This window comes from Sander vitreus, chromosome 15 (genome assembly GCF_031162955.1).
Source record: "Sander vitreus isolate 19-12246 chromosome 15, sanVit1, whole genome shotgun sequence".
NCBI classification, from domain to species: domain Eukaryota; kingdom Metazoa; phylum Chordata; class Actinopteri; order Perciformes; family Percidae; genus Sander; species Sander vitreus.
In genome coordinates this window covers 14,273,679-14,297,296 of record NC_135869.1, presented here as the reverse complement: position 1 = coordinate 14,297,296, position 23,618 = coordinate 14,273,679, and the positions used below count along the sequence as shown (strand labels likewise).

The 23,618-nt window shown below is 38.2% G+C and overlaps 1 protein-coding gene across 2 annotated transcripts; it reads right to left on the bottom strand.

The window, feature by feature from the left end:
* Window positions 1-1,043: 1,043 nt before the first annotated feature.
* Window positions 1,044-22,781, bottom strand: tmem184a (transmembrane protein 184a). 2 transcript variants are annotated; one of them, XM_078270542.1, is made up of 9 exons: window positions 22,389-22,781; window positions 21,942-22,163; window positions 18,641-18,806; window positions 17,914-18,004; window positions 13,129-13,204; window positions 6,456-6,547; window positions 5,044-5,213; window positions 4,758-4,955; window positions 1,044-2,677 (listed from the first exon to the last, which is right to left on the bottom strand). In XM_078270542.1, the coding sequence occupies exons 2-9, from the start codon at window positions 22,161-22,163 to the stop codon at window positions 2,448-2,450; spliced, it is 1,245 nt and encodes a 414-aa protein (XP_078126668.1). In that variant the 5' UTR covers window positions 22,389-22,781; the 3' UTR covers window positions 1,044-2,447. The 2 variants fall into 2 exon arrangements, with proteins under 2 accessions (XP_078126668.1, XP_078126667.1); XM_078270541.1 differs by having other exon boundaries at window positions 22,416-22,781.
* Between the last annotated feature and the right edge of the window lie 837 nt (window positions 22,782-23,618).

Below are 23,618 nucleotides of genomic sequence, written 5' to 3'. Positions count from 1 at the left end.
GTGAATCAAATACTTTGTTGTTAAAGCCAGTGTGACCCAGCACAGATCCTACAAGCTCTAAAATACATGTTGCTCTTAGGCTAATGACATGCAAATCTTTTCCAGACATAATATACATTTTCTAAAATAAAAGCAGACCTGCAAATCATTTTAGGGAGTGTTATACAGAAAAGTGGACAAGTTTATGGCTGAAAAAAGGTATAAACATTACCTACCATGGATGTTTCCTTCTTCCTACAGTTGAAGCGACTGCAGCTTGTTATAGTACCAAGGAGCTGCAATGGAACCGTTTAATAGATTAGTGGTTATTTTACATTTTTATATGAACCATAACAATGCAAATGTATGGAAATGAGGTTTCTTGTATATCTTGAATAGATATTCAAGGTTTTAATTTAAAAATACTTCCTGAAAACATGTATTTGATTAAATAAGCTTCCACACACACAAGCTTTGCCAGTCCTACAAGCTACAGTATTTAACTTTAGACATGTAGGAAGTCAGTTTTAGTATTGTTTGTGGATTGAAGAGGTTATGACTAATACATAAAAAAAAAAAAGAAGAAGCTCCATAATAGAAGGAATGGAGCATGTATACAGTATGGATGATAGGGTTGTAGGTGAAATACATTAAATGTTTGTTCAACAGCAGCTGTTTCTATGTTAAGTTTGTAGAGGTTAAAGGATTTCCTTGTTCTAGTCTCGTAGCAAAATGTTGAGGCTAACCGAGGACAGTAATATGGCAGCATAAACGGAGTATGTACCCATCACAACTTGTCATAAGTCTGCTCATATATATTTTATATTTATTTCATTAAATGGTTTAATTTTATTAAAAAGCATCTAAATTATTTTTTTATTTTACATTCATTTATGTACATGTTTTCTCAATGAACTACCTTCATGTACAAATAAAGTCTATTTGTTTCTGCTCTTTTAAAGTATGGTAAATTATTCCTATAAATAAGTCTGCTGTGTCTGTTTTTGTACCTTCAAATAAAGCTTTTTCCCTCATTGAGGAGTGCAGATTCACTCAGTTCCAAGTTACACAAGCAAAAACAATTGTTTAATTTTGTACGAGTGCCACACAGGACTAAGACACACAATTCAACTATTTCTTATATTTTCAAATATTACTTTGTACCCAACTGTACATTAATTTCTGTTTTCCAAGAAAGACAGCTATAATTGGCACAAGAGGGTATGGAAATTAAAACTTACGACTTAATATAGGCTACACAATTGGTCTCCAATAATTAACGCACTTAGAAAGCTTAACTATGTCTCTCCTATGTGACATAAACACATAACATTTCTAGAGAAAAACAAAGTGGGAGAAGAAACTACAAAGTCTCTTAAAGCAAAGATTTGTTTGTGTTTCTCTTTTCCCCCCCACACAGAATTTGGTTTGGTCCGACTATGCCTGAACTACACACATTAAATAGATAAAAATGTCATAATCCAAAGAGTTTCTTTACACAAATACATCATATTAAACACCACAATGTATACCCATCAAATTATGTGCATATTTCGTAATCTGTGGTACATGAAATTATAACATACATAGTGATGTGAAAACATCAAACATAGGTTCTTCCAAAAGCATATATAAGTGTAGAAGCTGCAAAAAGACTAATTGTTAGCATTGATTGAACAGCCTAGTTGCACTGAATTAAACTCTTTAGCATGCTGGGAAAAATAACGACAATAATACAACTCCCACTTTGTAGGAGACAGGTTTATCCAATTTGTCCATGCTACGGTATATACAAAGGATTGCAAAGAGCAATAGTCTGCAGTGTAAAAGTGCCTGCTCCAAAACTAATGTGTCTCTGAACAAATCTTTCCAATTGTCAGGAAACCATACAGAGGATGAGATGCTCAGCAAATACTTCAAACAAGCAGATGCGAGAGACAGTCCATTAAGCGCCATTCCCAGCCATCGCTGGCTTCCCAGTTTCCCTCCTGGAGTCCCATAATAATCATCTCCTCTTTGAAACTGACATGAATCAGAGGGAATGCACTTCAGACGGCCAGAGAGCGAGCACTGTTATAACGAACAAAACAGAATCAGGATCAGGGACACTGCTGAACATCCAGCAGCTTGATTTAAAGAAAATGCATAGCTCCAGATGTCTCCGATACAGTGAAGGTGACTTCCATGTCATTTCCCGTGATTATTACTGCTGAGATGAAGACAGATCAGTTCTCTGGTCATTGAGTTATCACTTTTATAAACTATTATTAATTCTTCCTCCTCTTGGTGCTTAAATTATTCATTAAAATAGGACAAAAGCAAGCAGTCCATCGTAAATACTGGGATAATGAAAATTAAACACCTGGATTCAATCCAGCTCTGTGCAATATGTGATACAGCCGTTTCCCCAGGGGGTTAGAGATAGGGGTGGCAAGGACACAAACACCTGGATCTTGCTGTGAACATGCCTAGAACTCATCATCAGAGGTAATCAGCATGATTTTGTCAGACTTGCGGGAGCTCTTGTTGCCAGTGGCCACTTTTCCGTTGGTGCTGGGCTGGACCACCTCCTGTGTGGACTGCTGAGTGTACTGTTGGTAGGCTGGGGAGAAGTTGTGGATGGCATCCTGTACCATGTCTCCCGGGTTTATGGTCTCCTTCAGACCGCTGGAGATGCTGTGCATAGGAGGGATGTTTTCTGTAGGAACAACATAGGAACAAGGACATTAAGAGATGAACGATGACACAATCATGCATAAGACTTCAATGTTACGGCTTCAAAGAAATAGTTTGACACCAACTTACAGGAATCTCCTCTGGTGGCCTGGCAACTGCTTGCCACCAAAGAATAGACTAGCATATATCTCCTGTAAAACTTTGAATTGTTGTTTTAATTTCTTTTTTAACAAATTAAACAAATGAGATATAATGTGTTAATTGGTGAGTTTTAGAGGTGCTGAAATGTGTGGATTTTGTTACCTTTAAAAACAGAGTCAGGCTAGCTGTTTCCAGTCTTTACGCTAAGCTAACTGGCTGCTGGATCCAGAGGCTACATATTAATTGTAGAGATGTGAGCATGGTAACCTATTAATCAAAGTTTTATGGTGTTGTACGGTAAACGTTGGTCCAAAAAAAACATGAATCAATCTCTTTCTTGCTCGCTTCCGAGGGGAACTAGATATTGCGGGAGGGCAGTTCTTGTGCATACTATGAAATAGAATCCTGCTCCACTGCACACTTTCATTATGTTTGTACAGTGGACATGCAAAGCTAACTGAGAAGATAAAACCTCATGTTTATGCTTCATTTGGCTGAACGTCCATGCCCTTTGTATTATGCACTCAGCGCTTCATTAGGCACGGCTTTCTCACTCTCTAAACAACCTAATTAAGTCTGATCAACTTTTAGATATTAGCTCCTCTGTAGGACATAACCTCTTGTATGTAGGAGATAACATCTCGTACTTAGGTACATAAAAAGAAATCACTAAATGGGCATGATTTATTTCTTTCATCATGGCTTTTTCACAAGCTGCAGTCTATAAAAGGACTGAATACAATTCAGTCACAAACACCTTCTCTACTGATGGTCCCTTGGCACCCAGCTGTGAGCCAGGCAGAATTTACGTTAGAACTAAAAAGGGAGTTCAAAGCAAAAAAGAGCAGGCAGACATCTACAGCTGTCGGTTTCAGGTTCACTGACAGTGCTGCCCGGATCAGCTTATGGAGGTGGCAAAGAGAAGGGCAAGGTGGGGTGGGTTGGGGGGTACAGGGCAGTTAGGCACGGTCTGCTGAGTTTCTACTTACTGCCTGCCTGTTCCACAGGGCTGAAGCAGAGGAACCTTAAAAAGATGTGGCAATCTCTGCAGTCACACACGTCAACACCTTAGGGTGGGTGTGCAGCAGCAGTGTTAATGTTCGGGCCAAAAAGTTCAGTTGTATGAGGGGCCAGGATTACTGAAGCAATACAACAAAACAAATGTAATGATCAGCTGTCAAACACTTTGGAGCAACATCATTATTATACTTTAACTGGACAACAAGATGAATAATGGATTTCCTTTCATATGGGCAGAAGAATGGTTCATTCATCCCATGAACTTCATCTTGATGATATATATAAAATAAAAAAAAATAAAAAAATAAAATAAAAAAGTAATATCAAGTTGATACAGAAGTGTTTCAGTTTTCATCATCACTTCTGAATGTTAAGCAGCTCATTGGAAAAGAGGTTTTCCTATAGCAGGAAAAAAAAATGGCATTATGATTGATATTGGCACGAAAGGCTTTTCCCATGGCTTCCATTTGTCTTTTACTTGCAAGCAGCACTGATGTCCAAGAGGTGCGGTTCCCTCCCTGCTAGTTACTCTCTTCCTCTACATCATTTTACTGGCAACTGTCCTCTGAGCCACGAGTAATAATGTGTGCCCTTAGGCCGATGAAAGCCCCTGCTGAAATCTAACCTGACTTGGTGCGTCACTGATCATGACAGCGTTACATTTAATTCAAGTACAAATTTGTAAATATGTAGACATTCCAGTTTGTGTATCAGTTAGAATAGAGGGATTCAATGTGAAATTAACTTTAAAAGTCAGTCTGACCGGACTTAAAACTGACTGGCTGCAAACGGCATCGAGCAATGCAATTACAGTTACTGCAAAACACTTTCAAGCCTGTGGCAGTCCTTATTCTATGGTGGAGAATGGCAATAAGCCTCGGAACATGTCAACATATTTCCAAGGGGAAGGCAAGCGTTAATGATGAGACTAAAGCGCTCACCTGGTACTTCATTTTTTTTCTCCTGGTAAACGGTGCAAGTGAAGGCATATCGGAGGGCTATAGCAGCAAAGAACATTTCGATGCAGATGATAAAGTTCTGCCAGCCTGCTGCCACGGTTCCGGCGCCGACCTCTTGTCCATCTATGAAGAGCGCATTGGGTAAGACGCCGCAGCGCTCCAGGATGGCGAGGACCATTCCTACAAAGCAGCAACATTTTCATCAGCAATTTCTATTTCTTTTTATGTATTGGTTTTGATACAGCAAAAAGTATAGGGGTTAACATACCTTGCCAGAAGGATAAGAAGATGACAGATTTGATTGTGAGGAATTTTAGCACGGGTTCATACGGTCTGAGCAGGTCACTTGTTGCAAAGAAGAAGAGGAAGAGAGCGTAGAGAGCCAGGCTGACTGAGAAGTTGTAGATGATTGTGATATATAGGTATCCTCCATTTATGCTGCACAGAAACAGTAGGAAAAGCCCCATCATTACAAATTTGGTAAATTTACAACCATGACATTTTTCCATCTGTGCTCATGACAAGCCTGTGTACAGCAAGTTCCCTAAATTTTTTGACAGCAACAATTTATCTATGTTTTGAATCCATTTATTACTTTGGGCTGAATGAAAAAGACTGGCAGCTTGCGTACATGTTTTAATATCAGGATGCATTTGATAAACAGGCAGCCTTATAGACTATATTTCATTGTCAGACTACCTTTCTACCCTCTTTGCATTCTAGAGAGCCTCTCTGAGGCCTCAGCTGTGACTACACTAATTACTTCCATCCAGTATAGAGTGCATGGTTGGCTGAAATTTCATAAGTAAACAATCTGTATATCTTCATCTTGCTACAGAGCTTAAAGAAAGACGTGAAAAAAATATGTCTGCCAGCTAATTTAGCTGTTAAAGAATATGGGGAAATAAGCAGGAAGAATTTAATCATGTCTCTTTTAGCTCGACATTAAGAGGGTAATGATTTAAGGCTGATTGAAAACATCTGTCTCAAGCCCTTGTTGAACTCTGTGCTTCTTCTGAGTAGTTTAGAAAGAAAGACACTGAGCTGAGAGGCAGAGAAGAGCATCTGAAAATAAGTCAGGCAGAGTTTATGGGCTGCCAATTCTATAGCTTTTGATTACATGCTAAAGACAATTTTATTGAATGTATTAACCCCTCCATATTCCGTTGAGACCCTTATATTCTCATCTGGTACGATTAGAAATACGCGAAAATTAAGTTAGCCTGTCTGCAATTTACCCCCGTCTTTGTATCACATCCAAACAGAAAGTATGAAATGAAACAATTCATCTCCCATTATAACAAAGTGCTTCACTGAGTGCAACATACAATAAGAATTAAGTGTCTTCATTCCAGAACACTTACGTGGGGAAAACCTAAAGAAATACATTTTATTTATTCCATATATCAAAAACCCTTGAATTATTCTTTGCAATACCAACAATACCCAAAAGAATGTGATTATGGCACACTCACAGGAAAGTTTGAACCCAGCACTTCCAGCCAGAAATGAAACCCATTACTTCTAAACATCTTCATCGTGCCAACTGTGAGGAAGTGATAATTGTCCCCATTTGCAAAATATTTCCATGTGCACATAAACAGCAAACAAGCCTGCTGGCAATGACATGGAATGCATAAGATACACAAAGAATGAAATGGAAAGAGAGGTGCTGCTCACTTAAAATCTCCATCATGATATTTGCCAAAGGCCTGCAGGATGATGGTGATGACTGCCATGATGGGTTTGACAACGCAGAACTGGAGAGTCGCCTGGAGAACACATTACAATTGACAATAAGACATCCAAACAAGCAAGGACACTCTGAAGGAGGAGGAGGATGAAGGACGTCAGAATCAGTTGTACATCTACTTACCTGGAAAAAAAAGATCTGAAAATGACATACAAATCTATACAAAAACAAAGTGTTCATTAGCGTTTATGTGTTGGGACTATTCCTACAAAATGTCTGGCACAAAACCCTCATAAAACAGCAAATAGTCATTTTTAAACTTCAGTTCTTAGTAGAGGTTAAACAAACAAAATATAACCTGTTAATTAGGTGCTGGGAGGTGGAGCCAAGCTAGTTGCCCCCCCCCCCCATTTCCAGTCTGTGTGCTAACCAAAGCTAACTGGCGGTAGCCCATTTTTAGACAAATGTGAGCTTCCCAGACTGAGTGAGGAAGATTGTGATTCTTTGAATTCTGACCTCACAATTGCAGAGGTTCGGAGCGCCATTGCCTCCCTAAAGAGTAACAAGACACCCGGTCCTGATGGACTTCTAGGGGAATTGTACAAAACATTCAGTGAAAACCTATCCCCTTACCTGTTGAAATTATATGAACATGCCCAGAAACAGGGTAATTTACCCCCCACCTTAACTGAGGCTGTGATTACATTAATTCACAAAAAAGGGAAGGACTCACAGGAAGTAGGCGCTTATCGTCCTATCTCCCTCCTTAATGTTGATGGGAAATTATTTGCCAAGATACCGGCTAACAGGCTGAATCCTCTATTGGGAAAGCTAGTTCATATGGACCAGACAGGTTTCATACCAAATAGGAGTGCTACTTTCAATCTTAGACGTCTTTTCAATATTGTATATACAAAGAGAGGTCCACCTACTGATCTTGTCATACTTGCGCTTGACGCCGAGAAGGCATTTGACCAGATTGAGTGGCGTTACTTATTTGAAGTTCTTAATAGGTTAAATTTCGGAAATAAGTTCCTGTCACTAATTAAACTCATTTACAAGAATCCCACGGCTCAAATCCTAACAAACCGGACAATATCCTCCCCGTTTAGCTTACATAGAGTGACAAGGCAGGGGTGTCCACTATCCCCTTTAATTTTTGCGCTGGCTATCGAGCCTCTAGCCCAATGTATCAGAATAGAACCCCAGATTTATGGTTACTCCACCAAAGACACAAATAATAAGATATCATTATACGCAGATGACATCCTTTTATATAAATAACGCGGCCTCAAATCACTATCCCAAATCTTCTGGACAAAATCAACCTGTTTGGGACCTTTTCAGGTTATCGGATCAATTGGACTAAAAGCGTTTTAATGCCAGCCCATATGAGTGACTTGGCACACCTAGATCACTTTCCATTTACAGTCTCTAGAAAAATGTATCTATTTGGGGATAGAAGTGACAAAGCAGTACTCCTCTCTATTCCAGGCAAACTTTCAGGCAATGTTTCTAAAAAAAATTAAAAAAAAAATCCTTTTTTAAACAACTAGATTCTTTAATAGTTCCTTTTCTGTGGGGACACAAGGTTCACAGAATAGGCAAACCACATCGCTGTAGTCCAAAGCCAAAGGGAGGATTGGCACTCCCAAACTTTTGCTATATTACTGGGCCTCAGCGATTAAGATGTTTACCTTTTGGTTAGACACATCAATACCAATGTCTGATTGGCTAATGCTGGAGCGGGAAGACTGCCACCCGTATTCTATGGCCGCGGTCCTACTAGCTCCGGCTGCAGTTAATAAGTCCCTGTATAATAACAATCCCATCATACATAGCATGATCTGTACCTGGAAACAAATCAAGACCACCTTTAATCTTAAACCAATCTCTCCTCTGTTACCCATTGCTAGAAACCCCACATTTGCCCCCTCCAGTCTGGATGGAGCCTTTTCTACATGGAGTGAGAGGGGTGTCCAATGTATTGGTGACTTATACGTGGGAGGTGTCTTTGCTTCATTCACACAACTACAGAGGAAGTATGAGCTGGAGAATAACGTCTTTCGTTACCTACAAGTTAGGGACTACGTTCGGAAATACTTAAGAGAATTTGAGACTGAATCACAATCTAAATTAGATGATTGTCTGAAACTGTCTCCTAACGAAAGTAAATTGATATCCCACATCTATAACAATCTCTTATTAATAAGCTCCCCATCGACTAAAAATCATAAACCTAAGTGGGAGGAGGAACTTGGTGAATGTATTCCAGATGATTTATGGAAAGAAAGTCTTGAAAGAATACATAATTGTTCCGATAACGCAAGACATTGTCTTGTCCAATTTAAAATTATACATAGGCTTCATTACTCAAAGAAGTAACTACATAACATTAACCCAGAGGTGTCACCTTTGTGTGATAAGTGCCACTCTTCCGTAGCAACACTTCTCCATAGTTTTGCTCTATGCCCAAGGGTCCAATTGTTCTGGATTGATATATGTAACATTATGTCTGAGGTCATAAATACTTCAATCAAACCTGAGCTGTTCATCATTCTTGGAATATCGGAGACCTTCAGGAAACTGAGTGTGGCACAGCAGCGTTTTCTCTCTTATTGTTTCATAATAGCAAATAGATTAATCCTCATCTTATGGAAGAGCACAGCTGTACCTACCTCTAAGATGTGGTTAGAGGACTTAACTAACACTTCATTTAGAAAGGATAAGACATACGCTGAAAGACAGGCTCAACTTATTCAATAAAACATGGAAACCCCTCATATCATACCTCAAAACTACAAATCCAGTACAACAGTCCGCATCCTAGCACGATATGTTTACGATATGGTTTTAGAGTGAAGGTCTCTGTGAGGGAGGCTGGATGGGGTGGAGATACATGGGGAGGGCTTAAACGGGCGGATAGGGGGTTGGGATAGTGTGGGGGATCGTGGTCAGCCTGTTGGTGTTCTTGCCATCGTTTTTGTACTGTTGTTACTTGTCTTGTTTTGCTTTGATGTAATGTTGTACCACTTTAAGTTTACTGTTTATTAGATTTTTTTTAATTAGTCAAAAAAAGATTCTCAGAATGTACAAGTGAATTGTATGTTAAATTGTATGCTTTAATAAAAAGACGTTTGAGTAAAAAAGGTCATTGTTAAAGTTGTCTTTCCTTCAGTTCTAGAAAGTAAACCATCTGATACTGATGTCTCCATGCTGATGTGGATAGGGACTGGCTGGATGGGGGATGTACACCTGCATGCAATACAAGACTGGAGGACAGGTGTCCTCTGTGTTGTGTATTGAAGCCTGAACCAACCAATTCGACAGAGGCTGCTCTAAACTCCCATCACTGTGTCGGCACTTGAAAGGCAACAGACCACGAGTGCTCAACTTTAATAGCCAGAGGGAGGCTTTTTAGAACGGCAAGAGTCGGTGGAGTTGGGCTTGACAAAATGACATCAATAATCATTTAGATTACTGATTTGCTTTGAGAATATTCAGCATGACAATCTGGCACCAGAACAGGGATAGGGACAGCAAAGCCTGTCAGTACTAAAAGCTTCTAAGTTTAGTTTTATTGAACTTTCAGCATTATCACAGGTTAATAAAGACAAATGTCATAAACACTGAATCCATGATCAACCACGGTTTCTGCTTCAAATTACAGACCTAGTAACACCCTTTAATATTAAGCTACATGCGAGCGTCAGTGTACGTTGCACGATACAAATGTAAAATAAGAGGATATGTTCATTATGCATGCTTGTCAACAGCTTGAATAACAGCTCTATTGCAAATTGGTGCATCAAAGGGTTATGTGAATTTAAGAGAACGTGCACCTCGGTTTTATTCAGCACATTTGACTTTTCCCATTTTTTGTTAGCAACCTGCCGGCCTTTTCCATTACAATACTAAATAACGTCTTCTAGAGAACTCACAGCTTGAAATGACCTGAGGCATTTTCTTTCGGTTATAATTTGTACCACTTCAAAGTTCACCACAATATTTCACTGGTGGCAACTATCGACAGAACTGCTTTTAAAATTTCTCCTGAGTCCTACCAAACAGCAAACCCCCTCTACTTTGTGTATTACAATACAGACAGTCAAAGCTAATCCTTAATTGAACAGTTTAATTAAGAAATCTGTGCATCGTTTGTATTGTCCTGTTGCCTTACACTCTTCTCCAAGCCTCTGTGCTGCTGTCCACGCTTGCATTTTTAATATCTGCAAGGAAACTAAGGCTTTTTTTAATAAAACCTTTGCCCAACATCAGTACATTATTTTTGGTGATTTAACTGCTTATGTATTCTTGCTGCTCTTCTTAACTTTAGGTAAAAACAAAAAATAGAAAAAAATGCCTGTACTAAATGATGAATGTAGAAAAGCCAGCTGTATTAAGGGTCTTGTGCTGGTGTAAAGCCAGGTGTAGCACGAACGCAGCCACAACGCACAGTCGTCAGTCTATGGCCCTAAACAGCTCCTGGGGTCCACAGGATTCCACTTTTTCCCCAGTTTCAGGGAAATAAGACCCTAAATTGTCCTACAATATGATAAAGGACTTAAACTCAAATGTCAGAACTGTTTGGGATGCAAGAGCAGCTTATCCTCTAACCTTATCTCTAAGAACCACAATTACTCTAGGCTGCTTTTCCATATCAGTGATTCAATTATTAACTCCTCTTCTTATCACACACTGAAGCTTCCCCAAAATGTGCAAAGAATTTCAGGTTTTTTACCCCCAAAAACATGGATTAAGGCCTTTCACATCTTATGCTCTGCCAGGGTACTAACCGTTAGATTTAGTATTTGACTTTGATGAGCAGTTGCAGATAATTCACCTTGAAGTTTTCTCTCAAAGACGAACATGCTGATGTTTTCTCAACGACGACCCCTATGTGATCAATATAATTGAGTGCTTTAGTAATCCAGTTAGAATAAATGAAAATGTCCGACAGCAAGTTATCATTAATTTGGATCCAGTTAGTCACACGCTTCTTGGGCGTTGACCTGCAAAACAGCATTCGATCATTTCTGAAGCGTTCAATATATTGATTTCTAAAATTGTTCAATGAATGTTAATGATGTTGACCCATTTTAAAAGCAGAATAAGTTTGTTATAAATCCTTGCTCTAGGCCGACACTTTCTCTGCACTGACACTCAGCAAACTAACAAAACTTGTGTTTTAACTAGGGCTGTCAAAATAACGCGTTAATTTCGATTAATTAATCTGAGAAAAAATAACGCGTTAAAAAACGCAGATTAATCCATTCCATATTGACGTTTGCATACAGACAAAAATCTGGTGCCACTGATAGGTCTGCGCTTCTCTCTGCTGCTCTGAAACAGACGTTACAGGCAACATAAACACCGCTGCATGTGACGCTAGTTAACAATACTCAACAGCAGCTAACGTTAGCCTACCGCTAGCTAGTAGCTGGATTAAACGCGGTTAAAATGCTGACAGCTAACGCTAAACAGTGTAAAGTTTGACTGTTTTACTGTAGAGAATTCAACACCGGTATGTAACAATATGCAGCTGCCGTCGGAGAAACAACACAGCCGGTGCGTTCAATGAAACTGGTAAACTACAGCCTCGTGGTGCATTTGAAGTTATTGTAAATGTCCTTTTCCTATCTGGTTGTTGTTGTCGTTCAACAGCAATTTACTAGTGAAATAAGTTATTGTTATACATTATTATTAAATCATTTAATTTTGACCATATGGCCTTAGCAATAAACAAGCCGTTCTTTGATGTCACCAACTGTTGTTTAGTACCCTTTTTTTTTTTCTCTTTTCTTACTTTCTTAAAATGTATTGGTTCAGGCACCGTTAATTATGTATGCGATTAATTTTGATTAATTAATCGCAGAGTATGTAATTAATTAGATTACATTTTTTAATCGATTGACAGCCCTAGTTTTAACACATAATTTATATAGCACCTTTAAAAACAGAGTTTACAACGTGATTTGACAGACAAAGCAAGGCAAAAGCAGGATATCCAGAGGTCAATAAAACAACAGAGGTAAACAGTACGGCCAAACAATAGCAAGACAAAATTTGGGTAAATAGAAAAACCAGAAGACAAAGAACGCAAAACATTGTTTAACACTCTTTTGAAAAATCGACTTTGCCGATCTTAAATTGTCCTCTCACAAAAATATATCCTTTATATGCAAGATTCTTTTGAGATATGCCACCAGAGAAAATGTCTTCTTTTTAAAAACACCTCACATAGGATTCCAGTGAAGGTATATTTAGTGTTTATCAAAAAAAAAAAAAAAAGTTCATTTCCCCCTGTATTTTGTTTTGAAGATATAACTCTGTCTAGGCTGGGAGCTTGAGCAGCATCCCAAGACACTCAGAAGGAGCACTGGTCTGACAGCTCATATCATTACTCTGTGGATATTATCAAGCTGCTTTCACCTGGCCTCAACTGCTTTCGTTTACCTTTTTTTTTTTATTTTTTTATTAAATCAGTAGATACTATTCTCTGAGAAGCACACAGCCAATTATAACAGCTGTCATTTTTAAGCAGTCTGGAGATCTCGGTAGAATGGTAATTTACAGAGCAGTATCTTTTGTTTGCCAATGTATTTCAGTGGTCAGAAGGAGCATTTCAAGAGCGGAGCTAAGGGAACGATTGAAGCTCACCTGTTTGCAGAACCTTAAAAAGCCGATGGAGTAGCTCATTCCACCAAGGCAGCAGGTACCATACAGACAACTTGACCTGTGAAGACAACAAGAAATGATGAGCTAGTAAGTCATGTCAACCATCATATACAGTCATGTGAACAAATTAGGACACCCATGCTAAAGTTGACTAAAAAGAGGAAGAAAAAAATAAAAAAAATCTTTAAGAAATTGATCTTAATGCCTTAATTAAACAAATGAGGAAAAATACAATCTTTAAGGACACCAATTTTCTTTGTGAAGGAATAATGTATCATAAATAAATAAATGTTCCTTAAAATACAGGGGGCATAAGTAAGTATACCCCTATGTTAAATTCCCATAGAGGCAGGCAGATTTTTATTTTTAAAGGCCAGTTATTTCATGGATCCAGGATACGATGCATCAAGAATAAGATCAATCATTAAGATCAATTTCCTAAAGATGATTTTTTTAATTCCTCTTTTTAGTCAACTTTAGCATGGGTGTCCTAATTTTTTCACGACTGTATTTAGCATCAGATAACAGAAGCAAGTTAAAGTATGTATTGAGTGACAAGATAGAAACACACGTACAATGTAATACTGCTATACAATAAACACTAGCTTGCTTAATTAGTGTTTGTTGACATTAGAGCTAATAAAGTCAATTGACAGAACGATTTTCATTATCCGTTAAATCAATTATTTAAACAAAAATGCCAGACATCTGCTTCTTCCAGCTTCTCCAGAGTCAGAGTATTTGCAGTTTTGTTCTCAGTTTTACTGTATGTAATAATAATAATAAATTGAATTTGTATAGCGCTTTTCAAGAACTCAGTCGCTTGAATGTGTATGCAACGGTAAAATTAATATCTTAGGGTTTTGAACTGTTTGTTGGACAAACAATTACATCATGCAACATTGGGTTTTGGGACAGTGATGGCTATTTTATAACATTTTATAAACAAAACAACTAATCGATCAATCAAGAAAATGGAAAGATCAGTTGATAATGAAAATAAATGTGTTTGCAGCCCTAGTTGACATTGCTGCTTTAGTTGGTTGTATGTTAACTCATTTCTATGGTACATGTTCTGTAGTGCTGTATTTGCATGCAATGCATTGAAAGATGTTGCTAATATTGTTACCGTATTATTTACTTACACTCACCTAAAGGATTATTAGGAACACCTGTTACATTTCTCGTTAATGCAATTATCTAATCAACCAATCACATGGCAGCTGCTTCAATGCATTTAGCAGAGATGGGAGTAAGTCACATGGGCAAGTCACAAGTAAGTCTCAAGTCTTAACCTTCAATTCTCAAGCAAGTCCAAGTCATTTTTGTGACAATCAAGCAAGTCATACAAAAGTTTCCTTTTTTAAACAAGCTAAAGACAGTGGTTATGAACTGCTGGAGTTTTTTGTATTTTTTCCTACTCGATATTCAAAAAGGCATTGCGTCCAAGCCACATACATCTGAACAGTTTACATTTATACAGATAAAAGCACAGCCTAAAACTGGTATTAGGTCAACAATAAATCAACATACATATTTGTTCAATATGCCTCAAACATGACATCAAATCATGAAATTCATTCAAACAACTCAAGTATAATGGTTTCTAGTCAAATAATATTCTTCAAACATGCCTCACTTTTATGGGACAGAAAGATCCTTTAACCTTTCCTTGTCTTAAAGGGTTTAAGAGTAGCTAAATCCCACCACATTTGTGTAATTTGGAGAGATTGACTGAGTGTATGTATCACATGGAATGGATAGCATATGTTAATATTTGTCAGTGTATTTGTGAGTGAATGTGTATGAGTGCAGTGTGTGTATGTATATATATAAAAATAAATAAAGAGAGCAAGTAAGAAAAAGAAAGAAAGAAAGAAAGGAGCAGTTTGTGTTGTGTGTAATATGCATGTATGTGTGTGCCTAGTTTTATTCACTCTTACTGCCACCTTGAACAAAGAGGGGAGGGGGTGCTTATTCATGGCCCAAAACTGAAGGAGTTCTGTCCATCACAAACGTCCAAATAGTGGTTCAGCTGAATATGGGGACTGGAACCCGAATCTCTCCCGATTTGAAGTGTCTGATGAAATTCGACGTGGTGGTGGTGACGTCGGAAATTGTTGTACTGTAGACAGTTCGTTTCTTCTTTGCCTGATCAGATATGTAATCCTTATAGCCAAACTTTATTATTTTCGGTGCAGAGGGATCCATGACGTTAAGTTACTAGCCGTAGCCAGTCTCGTTTACTGCGTAAAGTTAACTCCTCCTCAATATCAGAGGGGAAACAATATATTTATTAAATAGAAAATCAAGTCATTTGACTCAAGTCTAAGTCAAGTCTCAAGACATGAATATCAAGTCAAGTCTTTCATGAATGTTGATCAAGCAAGTCTCAAGTCCTAAAATTTGTGACTCCAGTCTAACTCGAATCAAGTCATGTGACTCGAGTCCCCCATGTCTGGCATTTAGAGGTGTGGTCCTGGTCAAGACAATCTCCTGAACTCCAAACTGAATGGGAAAGAAAGGTGATCTAAGCAACTTTAGCGTGGCATGGTTGTTGGTGCCAGACAGGCTGGTCACACTCACACACACACAGCAGTGAAAATGCTATGTTGTGGCATGTTGTTGATGCTAGCGGTCAGAGGAGAATGGGCCGACTGATTCCAGCTGATAGAAGATCAACTTTGACTCAAATAACCACTCGTTACAACCGAGGTATGCAGTTAAGCATTTGTGAAGCCACAACACGCACAACCTTGAGGCAGATGGGCTACACCAGCAGAAGACACCACCGGGTACCACTCATAATAAACATTTATTTATTTACGATACATTATTCATTCACAAAGAAAATTGGTGTCCTTAAAGGTTAATTTAATTAAGACATTAAGATCAATTTCCAAAAGATGATTTTTTTATTCCTCTTTTTAGTCAACGTTTGCACTTATGCCGAGCACTGTATTTATCCTATTTACTTAGAACATTGTTATTTATTTAGAACAAAATAAAACCTCTCCCTCTCTGTTGTGGAATTTCCAGCTTATGTGCTTGTGCTATCTAAGTTGAGACAATGGTACCCAGGTGTCATTCAGGTCAGTGTCCAACATAACCTCATAACCTTTCCAGGCAGAGGAATACTTCAACTTTGTGCCTCCATAGATGAACCTGTTAAATCAAATAATTATTAATTTCACACTGCACTGTAACTTTTATTCATGTATTTGTATCTTATTCTATTTTAGCCGGTTTTATTTTCATGACCATTTTTAATTGCTCTATAATGTTTTAAGTAAAGCAAAGTACTTTAAAATTGCCTTGTTGCTGAAATGTGCTATAGAAATAAAGTCTGTCAGCCTGTCACCAGGGCATAGAGAACACTATTGTGCCCGTCTGTCTCGGCACGTTAACTGCAGCGTGATTTCGCCATTATATTATATTGCAGCAAACGCTGTCTGCGTGAAGTTTTAAAAACTGTAACCACACTTGTGACCGCTTTATCGGCATTGCCGTGACTTAATCAAGCTGCCAAGGCGACCTAGTCTCGCTCCGTCTGCACTGCAGCTCTGCGCGTGTATCAGAGCTGTGCTTTAGGGGGTGGGGAGGCAAATGGAATAAATAAACTGGTGAGAACAACTGACTCTATACAACAGCTCACAATCAGGATGCTCTGTAGCTGCATCAGACTAAGGTGCTGCTGTTCAGAGCGCTTTGGTGGTTTTTAATGCTCCTAACCATCAGACTTTACAAAGATTAGCAATATTTAATTACTGGCCTATAATGTCTACACATCTAGTTATTTTAATTTCCCTGTCTTTTTCTTATTTGTAGACAGGGTACTGATGCCCAAAACACTCAAATGCATTGTCATCACTTGCAAATGAGCATGGATATTCAGTCAAATTGAATTTGAGAAACAAATTGGGATTTTCCTGCAGAGTGAAAGTAGTCCAAGTATTTGTTGCTCTGTGTTGATTCCCACAGAACCTGTGTGCATCTGAGTTGTTTTATTTAAGCAGTTCACACTTTATTAATGGGAATGTGACATATTACACTGAATCTAATAGTAATGTACAATATTAATTAGAATAGGAGTAGGCTTGATGTGCCACTAAAATGCTGTGACCATTTCCTAACATGCTAACACAACTACATTGTTAGTATGGTAATGGCGTATATACAAACTGAACTAATTATTCTGCCATGCTGCTGATTAAAAACATACTCAACTTGAACTTTAACCCGTTACAATATTAACATCCACAATATTGGATGTCTATGGAAATCCTAAGTGTAACAGCAAGCAGTGCAGTTAATAAAAAACAACAAGATGTAGAATGTATGCTTCGTCTCCAGTGGCTGGTGTTGAGCAATGCCATCATTTATCAGGGCTCAACAGTGTCTCCACTGTCTTAAGAACCTGGCAAAGAGCTGCTGCCCTGTGGCTGAGTCAGCCATAAAATAGAGCCCGTCTTAGGCTGGTCAAAAGTGTCATAGATAACAGCAATTTATTGCGTGCTCTTTCACTGTGTTTTCAAACTAAATGCTAATTCAAGGGCAGCAAGATGTACCTTGCACCATTTGGGATTGTAAACATGAAGACAAAACCATATCATAGTTGGCCCCAGTCGAGTTTAAGAGAAGTGAATTCTGTCTGTCAACTTAATAATTTTAAAAATATTTTACAAATCTTCAAACCAGTAGCAAACCAAACGATTATGTATGTATGTATGCCACAACTGAATGGAGAATTAGAATGAGAGCACTCACTGGATGGGCTTCCCTCGGATCTCTGACATGATTGCACTCTCTCCTCCCAGATACTCAAAGGCCAGGCTCAGGAAATTGTAAATGACAAATGCTGTAACAGAAGAGAGGGAGAGAGTTACGTGTTTAAACCCTGAACCATGCATAGCATGATTTCAACTGTAGAGTAATTTCTCATCACCTTCAAGTATAACTTCATTTAAAAAGGTCAAGTCATTTAAGGGGAGAAAACGTCCACATGATAAAAAATAATTAGTCCTACATTTTGGAACAATAACTGTTTCAGTCTTTCCATTAAGAAGCTTCCAAGGGTTCTGTGTCTTGGAAATCCCTTCCTAATCCTTTGTTGCTATTTAAGGAGGGATTAAATGAAGCTAATGCAGATGGTGTCGTCAAGAGAAGGTTCATTATGTTTTAGCCGTAGCCACTGGTGGTATTCCTCCCTGCTTTCTGATGCCCTGCACTATCAATTAGCCTACTTAATAAAGTTGTTTCTTTTCTTTTTGCAAACACTGAAACCAGTGCACAAAGGATGCTTCTAAAATTACTCCACCTAGAAACACCTCAAATAATGAGGTATATCTACATGAGAACAATGACTGGTGTGTAAAACTAGTTTGGCAAGTTCCCTTGTCTTACATTTTTCAGTCATGTAAAATGCGAGGGTAGGGAACATCCCTGACTGTCCAGAAAGGACGTTATCATGCAGATAATTTAAACTGTCACAAACCTTCGTAGCAGTCTCGAACAGAATCAAAGTAGACATAGTACTGGTCGTTGCTGATAAAAAGCAGGCTGAGCCAAGAATCAAAGGCATAAACTGGCACGATAAACAGGATGCGGATGATGTAGCGCTGCTCATTGGGGACAGTGTAGGATCGAAGGTGTGTATAGATCTACAATGAAAATACATAAAACAAAGTATATGAAAAACAGTCAACAAGAAAATGCGTATTCCCTGATCTTGGTGAGCATTGTTACAGACTCAATAGAATAGAGTTGTCAATTATATAACTAGGAAACTTAAGTTCTGCTCATGGACGTATGAAGTAGCCTACAATGTTTTCCTGTAGCACTAACTCTGAAGCACGTGAGGAGGTTTGTTGTGTGAGTAGCTCAATATGCTCTTTACCTAGATATGCTCTTTACCTAGATATTAATTATAGCTTTTTGATCTTGCACTGACTGCTCTGTCCGTGTAAAGATGTGTCACTATGAAACACGGCAGCGGGATTGACTAGAATAAAGAGAGATCACCCAACTCCCATTTTAAAATCACCTACCAAAAAATTCCAGGTTTAAACTTAGTGGCCACACCTTATATTGTGCAGCTTTAACGTCAGATACAGAAGCGGACAATATGATCACTAAACTTAACTGAGCTGATAAAAAAGGTATTAGGCTTTTTAAAAACACACAACTGCAAAATGCCCCCATAAAAAAGGTAATATGGTGCAGCTGCCAACATTTATTGGAATACACACAACATATGGCCGACGATCTGATTATCATTCTTTCCAGTGACATTTAGTTTTATATACAAGGCTTAGTTTTTAGACATGGCAGAACTAACACCTGATATAACCATTTTTACACATGTGAGCCTCATCCAAATGAATTACATTTAAAAAAAAACTGAAAGCTGAGGTAAGTGTTAGCTTATCAATTCTGATCAAGTAAATACAGCACTTTATGATCTGTATGTCAGTAAAGGAAGACATGTTTCAACAGTGAAATTAAGGTACAGTTAAACTGCCCTTCTCAGGCAATACTGGCAGATGACTGCAGATTGGCTAATCGCAACAATGTTAACAAATCAAAACCAAACCTGTTTAGGATCTCCACATAGGATCTCCTAAACAATTAGCATATTTACTAGGAAAATCTGTCAAATTGTTTCTCCAGTATTATTGTGCCTCAGCCGATCACTGCAGTTGTGCAGAAAGAGCTCCAAAAAAAGTAGTGCTTATTACAGTCTAAAGCAGGGGTCTTCAACGTTTTTTTTAAGCCAAGGACCCCTTAACTAAATGAGAGATGGAGCAGAGACCCCGTATTACATATATTGTATAAAATGAAGTTGCATAATAAACCAGCCTAAAGCGTTTATACCTTTTTGCATAGGATACTAAGATATAAAAATGGCCTACTAACTGTTGGCATGATAAATCACGTTTAAATGTTATACATGTGGCACAATGAACCCTTAGGATGAACTGTGTATGTGGATGGCCTTAGTGACTACCTTACCTATGGGACATTTAGCAGTGGGGATTTATGTTTGCTAATAATATACTGGATTCCTGTTAAGACTTTTTAATTTTTGAAAAAGCTTTAAAAAAAAAAAAGTGGGTCTGAACATTTTTTGTTTTGAAAACCTCCATATGTAGGAGCAAGCTAAACAACATCCAGTGTCTCACTCTGCTTGACAATTCAGCTTGATTAAATGCCCGTTAGAGGCTGCACATTAAAGCCCGATTACTGTGAGGATGGGGGTGTGATGCACTTGGCCATCTCGAAGCCGACTGTAGACGGACGTCCTCCATTTGCTTGAAAACCAGAATAGACTACGTCCTACTTGACTCCATACCGCTAATGCATAGTTGTATGCTGAATAATAGCTTCGAGCCCAAGCAAAGCTCAGACTTATTTCTGCTCAAGAGTAGAGTTGGGGGCAGAGAAAAATCACATTTTTAAAAACATATATAACCTATAACAGAAGTGATTGCACATACTGTCACTAAATAAGAGGGACATGTGCAAAGTATGACGCAGCTACAGCACATGATAAGCATAGTCTGCTGCTCCTAATCCCAAATGCTTCACGTTGCAAAGGGACCAAAAAGCCAACCAAGAAAAGTGAGCCACACTCTGCCGATTACCAGCCCGAAAAGCATTGCCGACTTTACAGCAAGGAGGATCTAAGGTCATTGGTGTTCTGTGTTTAGTATTCAGAATGTGAGTTTAGGAGTCTATAGCAATCCTCAAGAGCCAAGTCAGATGAAACACCACCAGCATTGCAACAATAGTCCTGCAGACCATTTCATTCCACCTGTGTGACACAAGGGATGCCTGTTGCAAACCTGCTCCAATCTCCCTGCAGTACACTTGCTAGTATTCATTTGTCCAATTAAAATGTCTTATCGCAAGTGTTTGGCAAAGCAAGTACTATTAAAATTAAAAAGATAGAAACCAATTTGCAGGATATTGAGTCACAAATCCCTAAACAATACTCACAGTATGCTAGTTTTTTTGTTATTTGAGGTTGTTACAAAGCTTAGAAAAGGTACCCTAAAAAACAGATACTATGACTATATGCGTGTTAACGTTTATATGATCCAGGCATATGCTTCTGGACTGAGGATGTCGGATGGAAGCATATTCAATACAAGGGTTATACAATCAACTAAAACTGGCAACTATTACAGCTGCACAACATTAAGCCCACAGCGAACAAGAAAACAACACCCTCATCCTTAATAACGCTGTAAATGTTATCTCAATATCAATTGATTTCCCTGCTGATAATACACTGCACCCCACCGCATTCTCTCCGAATGATGAAACCATAATGATAAGCTATCATGTGTGCACAGTGGGTAACTCACCCACACAAGAGGAAACACTCATTTACAGCAGTATTGAAATGGACACACACACACACACACCTGATAGTTAAGCAAAACATCTCCACAATGCAGATAGACAGTGTGATCACAAAGTAGAAAGAATAATACCTACCTGAAACAAGGTTTGTGTAAAGTGCAAGTATGAAAATAAGCGGTGTAAACATAGACACTGACTTTACAACACTATGGTGTAAGCCAGTAATCCTTTATGGATATAAGACATAAGATGTTTCTGTCCTCTGGCAAGGGAGGTGCAATGCGTCACTCTGTAACCATCCCTGATTACACATTTACACCACTGAGGCTGTATTATTCACTAGTGTTATGGTGTGCAGTGATTTTCTTCAAGCATGGGTATTTAGAAATATTCCTGTCTAGGACTTTTTTTAAATGACACAAACTCACCTGGTGGCATGTTATGAGCAAGGCGGACCAGACGAATATCCCTGAGAGGCCCTGAGCAGCCAATGTGTTTAAGAACATCTGGTCTTCTATGATTGACCCGTTGCTTGTTCGAATAATAGTCATATTGGAGATGTCTGACTTGTCTGGGAGAATTGGTGTAGCCAGGTGAACAATAGAATTATTTTCGGTTGATGAATCCATCCCTTCAAAAGAAGTGTTCATCTGAAACCGATGGAATAAAAACACAGTCAGTAAGGCTTTCAGGTAAAACATAAGAACATCTCCCCTGTGGGTTTGACAGAATATTGCCCAATTATTTCATGCCGCCTACTGTGAACACAACATCTAGATTGTATTGTTATTATACTAAGTTAAAACAATAAATTCATTAGAAAATATACTACTGTTGAGGGAAGTAAAAGACTGACATATTTAAATGATCACTACCTTAAAATTCACCGTCAAACAGCTCACCTTGTCCCGAGGACGGTGGGAGCAGCTTTATCCCGTTTAGATTATACTGTCCACAATGCCAACGACCTCATTTACTGCCATTTACAAAAGGCCCGTCGACTCAATCAACGACGGGTTCAACAGACTGGACTTCCTTGTTTGAAACAGGTGTCTTACCGAGGTCGAAGTCCACACAGTCACCGAGTAAAAACTAAAACAAAACTTGTAACAAAAAACGTACTACTGCGGTAGCCTGAAGCGTTTACTCTGTGAAACACGTAGAAAAAGTCTGATTTTCAGTGTAAACGACGGCAATCTGAATTTATCCTTGAGCGGAGAGCCAGAGGAGCAGCAAACATAAACAGGTTGAACACGCACGGGCACAGGTGAACGGGTCACGTGTCCACAACTCGTCATCACGTTGCCTACAGTATGTCTGGAATTATTACGTTTATTATTAAACTACATATGGTGTAAAACTAATCAGAAGTGTAAAAATGAATATAACATTGAATTCGTTGTACTACTTCACTACAACTAACTTATTTGTCATATGTGGTCAATTCTATATACAGTAACGAAAGTTTGAATTTAAAGACAAATGAAGACTCTCAAACGTAGCCTATAACACTAAAAATTATAATAAAACTGTCAAACTGTACAGTAAACTCTTCTATTATTTAAGTTTATTTATCCCAAATATATTTATTTTGTATAAAAGTCATACCCTTGTTTTTTTGTACGATTATGTTGAGCACGTCTGCATTGTTTGTAAATGTGAATGCTTTTTCAATTAAGATTGAAAAAAATAGGTTTTAGCCTAAGACTAACATTAAAATATTACATATCTACTATTTGTATTGCCATTTATTTGCATATATGGGCTACTGCAATCCAATACAATCAACCACAAACTCAGAAATGATAGAAAATCAAGCATAACGTTGAATAAAATCCTCAACACATAATAAATAGTATATGCAGGTTATACTATATCCATGCTTTAAAAGCTGGATGTTACAAAAACAAGTTAGACATAACATCAACTTTACAAAGTTAGGGCCCATATCATAACCAATAACACAAATAATTACAAATGACTCCCACATATTATAAATTCATTTAAGGCACTTTACACAATTAAATAAATATTCATCACAGCCAATGGATCTGAAATAACAGTGCAACTCACTGCTTAGTGTTTTCAGATTAGAAAGATTAGAA